Source organism: Trachypithecus francoisi, unplaced genomic scaffold (assembly GCF_009764315.1).
Source record: "Trachypithecus francoisi isolate TF-2019V2 unplaced genomic scaffold, Tfra_2.0 Lachesis_group1, whole genome shotgun sequence".
NCBI lineage: Eukaryota > Metazoa > Chordata > Mammalia > Primates > Cercopithecidae > Trachypithecus > Trachypithecus francoisi.
This window is the reverse complement of record NW_022681454.1, coordinates 34,701,756-34,714,663: the sequence shown is the minus strand read 5'-3', so window position 1 is coordinate 34,714,663 and position 12,908 is coordinate 34,701,756. Positions and strand designations below refer to the sequence as shown.

Below are 12,908 nucleotides of genomic sequence, written 5' to 3'. Positions count from 1 at the left end.
GTTTCTTGAGGTGTAATGTTAGGTTCTTTATTTGAGAGATCTTTCTTTTTTTTATTATAGGCATTTGTTATTACAAGCTTCTCTTGTAGTACTACTTTTGATGTATCCTGTAAGTTTTGCTATGTTGTATTTTTATTTTCATTTGTTTAAATATATTTTCTAATTTTCTTTTTGATTGCTTGACTCACTTGACACATAAATTTTTCAAAACTATTTTGTTTAATTTTCACATGTTTGTGTATCTTTCAGAAGTTTTTCTTCTCTTGTTTCTGGATTCATTATACTGTGGTTGAATAAGGTACTCGGCATGATTTCAATCTTTATAAAATTTTAAAAAATTGTGTTTTAATCTAACATCTGGTCTATCCCAGAGAATGTTCTGAGCCTACTTGAGAAGAATATATATTCTGCTGCTGTTCTTTAAACATCTCTGGTCCATTTAGTCTTAGCATTGCTCACATCCACTGTTTATTGATTTTCTGTCTGACTGCCCTGCCCATTTTTTTTTTTTATTACACTTTAAGTTCTAGGGTACATGTACCTAACGTGCAGGTTTGTTACATATGTATACTTGTGCCATGTTGGTGTGCTGCACCAATCAACTCGTCAGCACACATCAACTCGTCATTTACATCAGGTATAAGTCCCAATGCAATCCCACCCTCTCCCCCCACTCCATGAGAGGCCCCGGTGTGTGATGTTTCCCTTCCTGAGTCCAAGTGATCTCATTGTTCAGTTCCCACCTAGGAGTGAGAACATGCGGTGTTTGGTTTTCTGTTCTTGTGATAGTTTGCTAAGAATGATGGTTTCCAGCTGCATCCATGTCCCTACAAAGGACGCAAACTCATCCTTTTTTATGGCTGAATAATATTCCATGGTGTATATGTGCCACATTTTCTTAATCCAGTCTGTCACAGATGGACATGTGGGTTGATTCCAAGTCTTTGCTATTGTGAATAGTGCCGCAATAAACATACGTGTGCATGTGTCTTTATAGCAGCATGATTTATAATCCTTTGGGTATATACCCAGTAGTGGGATGGCTGGGTCATATGGTACATCTAGTTCTAGAACCTTGAGGAATCGCCATACTGTTTTCCATAATGGTTGAACTAGTTTACAATCCCACCAACAGTATAAAAGTGTTCCTATTTCTCCACATCCTCTCCAACACCTGTTGTTTCCTGATTTAATGATTACCATTCTAACTGGTGTGAGATGGTATCTCATTATGGTTTTGATTTGCATTTCTCTGATGGTGAGTGATGATGAGCATTTTTTCATGTGTCTGTTGGCTGTATGAATGTCTTCTTTTGAGAAATGTCTGTTCATATCCTTTGCCCACTTTTTGATGGGGTTGTTTGTTTTTTTCTTGTATATTTGTTTGAGTTCTTTGTAGATTCTGGATATTAGCCCATTGTCAGAGCAGTAGATTACAAAAATTTTCTCCCATTCTGTAGGTTGCCTGTTCACTGTGATGGTAGTTTCTTTTGCTGTGCAGAAGCTCTTTAGTTTAATTAGATCCCATTTGTCAATTTTGGCTTTTGCTGTCATTGCTTTTGGTGTTTCAGACATGAAGTCCTTGCCCATGCCTATGTCCTGAATGGTACTACCTAGGTTTTCTTCTAGGGTTTTTATGGTATTAGGTCTAACATTTAAGTCTCTAATCCATCTTGAATTAATCTTCGTATAAGGAGTAAGGAAAGGATCCAGTTTCAGCTTTCTACTTATGGCTAGCCAATTTTCCCAGCACCATTTTTTAAATAGGGAATTCTTTCCCCATTTCTTGTTTCTCTCAGGTTTGTCAAAGATCAGATGGCTGTAGATGTGTGGTATTATTTCTGAGGACTCTGTTCTGTTCCATTGGTCTATATCTCTGTTTTGGTACCAGTACCATGCTGTTTTGGTTACTGTAGCCTTGTAGTATAGTTTGAAGTCAGGTAGTGTGACGCCTCCAGCTTTGTCCTTTTGACTTAGGATTGTCTTGGCAATGCGGGCTCTTTTTTGGTTCCATATGAACTTTAAGCAGTTTTTTCCAATTCTGTGAAGAAACTCATTGGTAGCTTGATGGGGATGGCATTGAATCTATAAAAAACCTTGAGCAGTATGGCCATTTTCATGATATTGATTCTTCCTATCCATGAGCGTGGTATGTTCTTCCATTTTTTAGTGTCCTCTTTTATTTCACTGAGCAGTGGTTTGTAGTTCTCCTTGAAGAGGTCCTTTACATCCCTTGTAAGTTGGATTCCTAGGTATTTTATTCTCTTTGAAGCAATTGTGAATGGAAGTTCATTCCTGATTTGGCTCTCTGTTTGTCTGTTACTGGTGTATAAGAATGCTTGGGATTTTTGCACATTAATTTTGTATCCTGAGACTTTGCTGAAGTTGCTTATCAGCTTAAGGAGATTTTGGGCTGAGACAATGGGGTTTTCTAAATATACAATCATGTCATCTGCAAACAGGGACAATTTGACTTCTTCTTTTCCTAACTGAATACCCTTGATTTCTTTCTCTTGCCTGATTGCCCTAGCCAGAACTTCCAACACTATGTTGAATAGGAGTGGTGAGAGAGGGCGTCCCCGTCTTGTGCCAGTTTTCAAAGGGAATTTTTCCAGTTTTTGCCCATTCAGTATAATATTAGCTGTGGGTTTGTCATAAATAGCTCTTATTATTTTGAGGTACGTTCCATCAATACCGAATTTATTGAGCCTTTTTAGCATGAAGGGCTGTTCAATTTTGTCAAAAGCCTTTTCTGCATCTATTGAGATAATCATGTGGTTCTTGTCTTTGGTACTGTTTATATGCTGGAATACGTTTATTGATTTGAGAATGTTGAACCAGCCTTGCATCCCAGGGATGAAGCCTACTTGATCATGGTGGATAAGGTTTTTGATGTGCTGCTGAATCCAGTTTGCCAGTATTTTATTGAGGATTTTTGCATTGATGTTCATCAGGGATATTGGTCAAAAATTCTCTTTTTCTGTTGTGTCTCTGCCAGGCTTTGGTATCAGGATGATGTTGGCCTCATAAAAAGAGTTAGGGAGGATTCCCTCTTTCTCTATTGATTGGAATAGTTTCAGAAGGAATGGTACCAGCTCCTCCTTGTACCTCTGGTAGAATTCAGCTGTGAATCCATCTGGTCCTGGACTTTTTTTGGTTGGTAGGCTATTAATTATTGCCTCAATTTCAGAGCCTGCTATTGGTCTATTTAGGGATTCAACTTCTTCCTGGTTTAGTCTTGGAAGAGTGTAAGTGTCCAGGAAATTATCCATTTCTTCTAGATTTTCTAGTTGATTTGCGTAGAGTAGTTTATAGTATTCTCTGATGGTAGTTTGTATTTCTGTGGGGTTGGTGGTGATATCCCCTTTATCATTTTTTATTGCATCTCTTTGATTCTTCTCTCTTTTCTTCTTTATTAGTCTTGCTAGCGCTCTGTCAATTTTGTTGAACTTTTCAAAAAACCAACTCCTGGATTCATTGATTTTTTGGAGGGTTTTTTTTTTTGTGTCTCTAGCTCCTTCAGTTCTGCTCTGATCTTAGTTATTTCTTGCCTTCTGCTAGCTTTTGAATGTGTTTGCTCTTGCCTCTCTAGTTCTTTTAATTGTGATGTTAGAGTGTCCATTTTAGATCTTTCCAGCTTTCTCTTGTGGGCATTTAGTGCTATAAATTTCCCTCTACACACTGCTTTAAATGTGTCCCAGAGATTCTGGTATGTTGTATCTTTGTTCTCATTGCTTTCAAAGAACATCTTTATTTCTGCCTTCATTTCGTTATGTACCTAGGAGCAGGTTGTTCAGTTTCCATGTAGTTGAGCAGTTTTGATTGAGTTTCTTAGTCCTGAGGTCTAGTTTGATTGCACTGTGGTCTGAGAGACAGTTTGTTATAATTTCTGTTCTTTTACATTTGCTAAGGAGTGTTTTACTTCCAATTATGTGATCAATTTTGGAATAAGTGCGATGTGGTGCTGAGAAGAATGTATATTCTGTTGATTTGGGGTGGAGAGTTCTATAGATGTCTATTAGGTCCGCTTGGTGCAGAGATGAGTTCAATTCCTGGATATCCTTGTTAACTTTCTGTCTCGTTGATCTGTCTAATGTTGACAGTGGAGTGTTGAAGTCTCCCATTATTATTGTATGGGAGTCTAAGTCTCTTTTAAGTCTATAAGGACTTGATTTATGAATCTGGGTGCTCCTGTATTGGGTGCATATATATTTAGGATAGTTAACTCTTCCTGTTGAATTGATCCCTTTACCATTATGTAATGGCCTTCTTTGTCTCTTTTGATCTTTGATGGTTTAAAGTCTGTTTTATCAGAGACTAGGATTGCAACCCCTGCTTTTTTTTGTTCTCCATTTGCTTGGTAGATCTTCCTCCATCCCTTTATTTTGAGCCTATGTATGTCTCTCCATGTGACATGGGTCTCCTGAATACAGCAGACTGATGGGTCTTGACTCTTGATCCAGTTTGCCAGTCTGTGTCTTTTAATTGGAGCATTTAGTCCATTTACATTTAAGGTTAATATTGTTATGTGTGAACTTGATCCTGCCATTATGATATTAACTGGTTATTTTGCTCATTAGTTGATGCAGTTTCTTCCTAGCCTCGATGGTCTTTACATTTTGGCATGTTTTTGCAATGGCTGGTACCGGTTGTTCCTTTCCATGTTTAGGGCTTCCTTCAGGGTCTCTTGTAAGGCAGGCCTGGTGGTGACAAAATCTCTAAGCATTTGCTTATCTGTAAAGGATTTTATTTCTCCTTCACTGATGAAACTTAGTTTGGCTGGATATGAAATTCTGAGTTTAAAAGTCTTTTCTTTAAGAATGTTGAATACATGCCCCCACTCTCTTCTATCTTGTAGAGTTTCTGCCAAGAGATCTCCTGTTAGTCTGATGGGCTTCCCTTTGTGGGTAACTTTGGTGAATCTGGCAATTATGTGTCTTGGAGTTGCTCTTCTCGAGGAGTATCTTTGTGGCGTTCTCTGTATTTCCTGAATTTGAATGTTGGCCTGCCCTATAAGGTTGGGGAAGTTCTCCTGGATGATATCCTGAAGAGTGTTTTCCAACTTGGTTCCATTTTCCCCCTTACTTTCAGGCACCCCGATCATACATAGATTTGGTCTTTTTACATAATCCCATACTTCTTGCAGGCTTTGTTCATTTCTTTTTCTTCTTTTTCCTTTTGGTTTCTCTTCTTGCTTCATTTCATTCATTTGATTCTCAATCGCTGTTACTCTTTCTTGCAGTTGATCGAGTCGGTTACTGAAGCTTGTGCATTTGTCACGTATTTCTTGTGTCATGGTTTTCATCTCTGTCATTTCGTTTATGACCTTCTCTGCATTAATTAGTCTAGCTGTCAATTCTTCCACTCTTTTTTCAAGATTTTTAGTTTCTTTGTGCTGGGTTCGTAATTCCTCCTTTAGCTCTGAGAAGTTTCATGGATTGAAGCCTTCTTCTCTCATCTCGTCAAAGTCATTGTCTGACCAGCTTTGATCCGTTGCTGGCAATGGGCTGCTCTCCTTTGCAGGAGGAGATGCGCTCTTATTTTTTGAATTTCCAGCTTTTCTGCCCTGCTTTTTTCCCATCTTTGTGGTTTCAGCTGCCTCTGGTCTTTGATGATGGTGACGTACTGATGGGGTTTTGGTGTAGGTGTCCTTCCTGTTTGATAGTTTTCCTTCTAGCAGTCAGGACCCTCAGCTGTAGGTCTGTTGGAGATTGCTTGAGGTCCACTCCAGACCCTGTTTGCCTGGGTATCAGCAGCAGAGGTTGCAGAAGATAGAATATTGTTGAACAGCGAGTGTACCTGTCTGATTCTTCCTTTGGAAACTTCCTCTCAGGGGTGTACTCCACCCTGTGAGGTGTGGGGTGTCAGACTGCCCCTAGTGGGGGATGTCTCCCAGTTAGGCTACTCAGGGGTCAGGGACCCACTTGAACAGGCAGTCTGTCCCTTCTCAGATCTCAACCTCCATGTTGGGAGATCCACTGCTCTCTTCAAAGCTGTCAGACAGAGTTGTTTGCATCTGAACAGATTTCTGCTGCTTTTGTTGTTGTTGTTGTTAACTGTGCCCTGTCCCTAGAGGTGGAGTCTACAGAGACAGGCAGGTTTCCTTGAGCTGCTGTGAGCTCCACCCAGTTTGAGCTTCCCAGTGGCTTTGTTTACCTACTTAAGCCTCAGCAATGGTGGGCGCCCTTCCCCTAGCCTCGCTGCTGCCTTGCGGTTAGATTGCAGACTGCTGTGTTAGCAATGAGGGAGGCTCCGTGGGCATGGGACCCTCCCGCCAGGTGTGGGATATAATCTCCTGGTGTGCCCATTTGCTTAAAGCGCAATATTGGGGTGGGAGTTACCCGATTTTCCAGGTGTTGTGTGTCTCAGGTCCCCTGGCTAGGAAAAGGGATTCCCTTCCCCCTTGCACTTCCCAGGTGAGGCTTTGCCTTGCCCTGCTCAGCTCTCGCTGGTCGGGCTGCAGCAGCTGACCAGTACCGATTGTCCGGCACTCCCTAGTAAGATGACCCCAGTACCTCAGTTGAAAATGCAGAAATCACCGATCTTCTGTGTCGCTCGTGCTGGGAGTTGGAGACTGGAGCTGTTCATATTCGGCCATCTAGCTCCGCCCCCCCGCATTTTGGTCGACCTGCCATTTTTTAAAGTGGAGAGTTGAATACCCTACTATTGTTTTGCTTACTCTCCCTTAAATTTTGTCAGTGTTTGCTTTATATGCTTAAATTTTCTGACGTTGGATGCATATATTATAATTTTTGTATGTTCCCATTGATTATTTGTTGATTATTTTAATGTCCTTCTTTGTCTTTTGTAACAGGTTTTTGCTAAAAGTTTATTTTGTCTAATATAAATATAGCTACTGTTGCTCATAGAATAACTTTTTCCTCCCTTCACTTACAGATTGTATGTGTCTTTAAATCTAAAGTGAATATCTTAATCAGCAAACAGCTGAATCTTGCTTTTGTTTAACCACTCCACATCCTTTGATTAGGAATTTTAATGTGTTTACATTTGAAGTAAATATTGATAGGGAATGATTTTCTATTGCTATTGTGTTGTTTTCTCTTTGTCTTAGAGGCTTTTGTCATTTTTTTCCTCTTGTTTTCCTTTGGGTATCATAGATACTTTATATTGCTATGCTTTGATACTTTTCTGTTTGTGTTTGTGTGTGTATGTAACATCTGTAGTATTTTATTCATGTTCAACATGGGCCCTATGTAAAATATAACAATCTCTTTTAAACTGATAACTTACGTTCAGTAACATACTAAAAAAGGATGCTTTTACTTCTTCCCCGCTACATACAAATATTATGTTACTGATGTCACAATTTATGTCTATTTGTATTGTGTACTCATTAACATTGTTATTATAGGTTTTTAATACATTTGTTTTTTAAATTTTATATAAGAATTCAAATGATTTATTCACCACTTTTACAGTGATGCAGATTTCTGTATTTGTCTATAAGTTATTTTAGTCTTTCCTAAGCTATTGTATTGCTGCTTAGCTTCCTTTTTTTTACCTTTAACAACTCTCTTTAGCGTTTTAACAATGTGTGCGAGTGGTGATGTACTCCCTCAGCTTTTATTTGTCTCAGAAAATTTGTATCTCTCCATTATAGGAAACATTTTTGAGGAACTTTGGGATTCTTGAATTGGGATATCTATTTTCTTTCCCACATTTGGGAAATTCTTAGCTATTATTATTTCTTTAAATAAGTCTTTTAGTCTTTTCTCTGTTTTTACTCTGGGACTTCCGTAATGTTTATATTTAAAAGCTTGATGGTGTTCCATTAGTTCCTTAAGTTTTCTTTACTCTTTTACATTCTTTTGTTTCTTTCTGTTCCTCTGGCTGAATAATTTGCAATGATTTGTCTTTGAGTTTCTTGATCCTTTCCACTGTTTGATCTAGTCAACTGTTTAATGCCTCTAGTAAATTTTTTAGCTCAGTTATTGTATTCTTCAGCTCCATTAATTCTCTCTGGTACTTTACAAAACTTCTTCTTGTTGAAATTCTCATTTTGTTCACATATTGTTCTTTTGACCTTGGTGAGCATCTTTATGATGGTTATTTGAATTTTCTGTCAGGCGAATAACACACCTCCATTTTATTAGTCAGTTTATGGAGATTTATCTTGTTGCTTTGTTTCAAAAGTATTTTTCTCCTTCTCTATTCTCTCCTTCTCTATTTTTCCTGATTCTTTGTGTTCATATCTGCATATTACAGACAACAGCCACTTCTCCTAGTCTTTGCAGACTAGCCCTGTACTGAACAAGACCCTCACAAATCAGCCTGGGCCAGAGATTCTGGAGGCCTCTCAAATATTCATGCTGGTCCAATTCACTTTTTTTATTTTTAGTAGTCCATGGTATCTGGAGTGTGATGAAACCTATCAGTACTCAGAGAGCCACTTTATCAGGCAACCCCTCCTTCAAGTTTGGTTGTTGGGTGCAAAATGTACTTCATTCATTTTCTAGATAAAAGTTGGGATCAGAATAGCTCTGCCTGTGCTATCCTGAGCTAGTGTCACTGACTATGGTGACAGGCTAGACTGAAACCAGTCTTCTGAGTAACCCTTGGAAAAGTTAGGATATTGAACACTCAGTGCATCTCTTTTCCCTTCCTCGCCTCAAAGTGAACCTAGGAGCTGAGGCTTTTTGTCCACTTGCATGTTGTTGAGCCAGGGAGTGGCTATGGGGACCACCAGGCCAAGTGTCTATCTCTGATCTCAAGGGAGGCTTTAGGTGGCATAAAATGCTGTGTCCCAGTTTGATCAGAGTTCTGAGACAGAGTAGACAGAAGCTAGTCTTTTGGGTGGCTCTCTGAAAAGTTGGGACATTGGACATTTAGTGCACCAGTTTTCCTTCTCAGGAAAAATCTGGGAGTTAGGGTTTTACCACTGCTATTTCTGTGCTGAGCCAGGGCGTGTGGCTATGTTGACCCTCAACCTGAACCACTGCTTCTGTTTTTACTAGCTCCAGGTGGCTAGAGTATGCCATGTTCCATATTCTGTATTCTCTTCAAAATAGGATGGAAAAAATCCAGTCCTCTGTTAACCTCTGAAAATGCTGGGATGTAGGATACATGGTGTATTCTTCTTATTCCCAGGGAAAAGCTGGGAAAAGGTATTTCACATTGTCTTACTAGCTTCAGTGTGACTTATTTCATCTTCAGCAGTAGTGCAGTAGCTTCTTAATTAGTTTCTGAATTTCTCACAGAGAAAATGGCCACCAATTACTGCTGAAACAATGAGTTAGTCAGAGTAAAGGAGGGTTCAAGACTTCCTGTTCTGTTGTCTTGCTAATACCACTACCACTGGAAAGAATACTTTTAAATAACCCCTAAAGCACATAAATTCAAAAGAAAAAAAATTTAAAGTATTTAAATGAATGAAAATAAAAATTATACTATACCTATTAAAGAAATAAATTTAATAATCAACTAAACTTTTAGACAGAGAATTTTTTCTACCACTGATGAATGCTATCAGATAGCATAGAAGTTATGCCAAATCTACACATATTTCTCATAAAATAAAAAGGCTATATTAATAATTTTATATTTGTTGTACTTTGTATAATTAATGAAACAGTAATCAATTAACTCTTCTCCTCTCTTGAGGATAGTATGGGGGTAGATGCTAAAAAATGTTATAACACTAATGGAACCCAACCAGAGATTGATGAAATGACCAAATAATTAAACATGAACTGACAGAATCAAGTACAATCACTATTCAGAGGAGCAAATGCTAGCTTGACAGTGGTCTCAAAAACTGATGAGACAATGCTGTCTTACCCTTTCCCACTGAGTATAATGCTGGAAGGGGTCTCTTAAAAAGGGACAACTGATTAATTACAATGTGCTTGTTTTTAACGATGAAAAGCTAGTTTTGTACATTTTCCCCTCTAATAGCATAGTAACTTAGAAATTGGAAAGATAATATTCATACATTTAATTATTAATTGACTCAATGAATGTATACTTAGCACCTTCTTTTCCAGTCATTGTTGTACATACTAGGAGTACAGACATGAATGAAATAGACAAATCCTTGCTTAAGCAAATATAATTTTGAACAGTGAATCCAAAGAAGAATTTTGAAAAGTATTTGATTAGAGCACACTATATTTGTTTTTTTTTTTATTTATTTTTTTAGTATACTTTAAGTTCTAGGGTACATGTGCATAACATGCAGGTTTGTTACACATGTATACTTGTGCCATGTTGGTGTGCTGCACCCATCAACTAGTCAGCACCCATCAATTCGTCATTTATATCAGATATAACTCCCAATGCAATCCCTCCCCCCTTCCCATGATAGACCCCGATGTGTGATGTTCCCCTTCCCGAGTCCAAGTGATCTCATTGTTCAGTTCCCACCTAGGAGTGAGAACATGCGGTGTTTGGTTTTCTGTTCTTGTGATAGTTTGCTAAGAATGATGGTTTCCAGCTGCATCCATGTCCCTACAAAGGACGCAAACTCATCTTTTTTTATGGCTGCATAGTATTCCATGGTGTATATGTGCCACATTTTCTTAATCCAGTCTGTCACAGATGGACATTTGGGTTGATTCCAAGTCCTTGCTATTGTGAATAGTGCCGCAATATTTTTTTTTTTGCCCGAATAGATCAATGCAATTCCTTTATTCATTTTAAATTATATTACAACTGTTTAATGCTGAACAGGTAGTTTTACTTGCTAATTTTAGACTGTTTAATTAGTTTTATGAGCTTTTATAAGCTTTATACTTTTTTAGTCCAGCAGACTTAGATGATGTTGTACAAAGAATTCAGAATCTAATGATTTTTATAGACTCCAAAGTCTCACAAAATTGAACTTATTCCCTGTGGATTCTTTTATGTAAATTGAATCTCTGGAGACTTTGACTCTTTTAAAATATCTTACTCATTATTTCTGACCTTCCTTACATGACATATAATAAATGATATAATCTATAGAGCTTGTAAATTTCATTGTCATCCAAATAGTCAAATATATAAAGCATTCTATTTGATGTTAGATTATTTTTTGTTTATCAATGATAGTGCATTTACAGTTTTACAAATGGAAGGTCCAAGATGGGGAGAGTTATGTAATATTTTTTTCAGTTCTCTGTTTTAATAGCTGAAGTATAAAGTTTTGTAGGAGGTAGGAAATAGAGTGTTATAACCAGGCACCATATTGATGAGAAAATATGCAATTAGTGAATGTGGTCATTTTAAAAGTTAGTCATTCTAAATTGAAGACTGATGGAGAAAAGAATTTTCTTAGTCAGAAGTATAAATCTTTCTCCTCTTTTTGCTTCTCAAGCTTTCATTTCTCAAATAAAGGATCAAAAATTTCAAAGTCAAATGGGGAGTTTCTGAATTCTGTATATATAACCTCATATCTCTGCACAGTAGTTCCTTTAAAACCTATAATCATGAATTCTGTATAATTTGGAGAACACTAGGAAATTATGGCAGTAAGAACACATGATTAATGGTTTTGCTATTCAGAGGATAATATATGAAAGAGACTTGTAAGAATTAGATTTTATTGTAGTTAAATTGAATGTATGCAATGCTGGGAAAACATTATTGGTGGTAAAAATAATTAATAACCTATTTCCCTCAATGAAAATCACACTTAACAATAAAATGTGTAACATTAATAATAATGGTAAAAATTTAATATCACTTGGAATTTTTTTGACAAATTCTTAAGGCAGTATTATGACTTGTCAGCATGTATAATAACACTGCTTATCTTTAATTGATTAACTTCCAATTGTCAAATACAATCTTTCTTTGGATATTTCCACAGGATGCTTTGTCATGAATAAAGACATTATGTAGGTTGTGGCAGCAAATGTCATGTAAACGACAAAATATCGGGATATTCTCAAAATCCAGCTGGTTCTCTCAAGAGGATTCCTAGGACACCATCAACGTGGTAAACATGCCACAGTCTATGAACTCCAAACTCATTCTGACAGAATCCAAATACTGATTTCCTGGCACACATAAAGTTATCTCCCAGAGAAAGATTTACATTCACCTCATTGAAAAGAAATGTAATTGAACAGAGCCTCACTGTTTTGATGAACATTAGATCTAAAAGGATGCCTGATCTTCCCATAATCACTTGTCTAAATGCAGAGACTTACCGCCCCCTCCTGCTCCACCCTTAAAGCACATGGTTGTTCTATACATAAGGAACATATGAGGGAGTTGAGCTCTTTATGATTTCAGCCTTCATTAATATTAACTAAAATGAGCCAACTCCCACAGCCTGATATAATGCCTGGCATTTTCTTGATAACCATTTGTCAAAAAGAATTACCTTTTCAAGTCTTGGTCTTCACACATTCTATTCATTTTTGTAGAAAATGCTTTTACCTCTCTAGGATAAAATTTCTTTTTGGAAGTCATTCATGCATACTCTTCAGTTTGCAGGCATCATTTTATCAAGAAATTATTTCTTGGCCTATGAATAGCTGTATTCCTCCAATGCTAATTTTGTACCAATATGTATTTTATAACACTCAGTACAAGTTGGGGTAAGAAATTGTCACTTCGTTTGTTTTATAATTAAGTATAAGCATCACGGGATCTGTTTCTCTCTTTCTGGGGATCCAAAGCCATGCATACAGTGAGGACTCAATAAATATTTGTGGGAAGAGTGATTTGGATTGAAGAGGTAGCCAGTAATTGCAAATTTCGTTGAAGAGGCTGTAACAATTATCTGCATGCTCTCAGTCCTAACTTTCTTTAACCAAACATTGTCACTTTTTAAATGTACTATTCTCCTCCTACTTTATGCAACATAATAGGTTGTAAATTATGTTTATGGCTTGAAATTTTGACACAAATACAAAAACACAAGCTTAAGAAATCTGTGATATGATATAGTAAATGAATAT

At 37.3% G+C, this 12,908-nt stretch overlaps 1 protein-coding gene across 1 annotated transcript in view; it reads right to left on the bottom strand.

The window, feature by feature from the left end:
- The window catches only part of LOC117084886, a 64,477-nt gene extending 52,294 nt beyond the window's left edge, over window positions 1–12,183 (bottom strand). Inside the window, exon 1 of the mRNA XM_033213313.1 lies at window positions 12,153–12,183. Coding sequence (XP_033069204.1) covers window positions 12,153–12,183 — 31 coding nt within the window. The remainder of the gene's footprint in view (window positions 1–12,152) is intronic.
- Window positions 12,184–12,908: the final 725 nt, after the last annotated feature.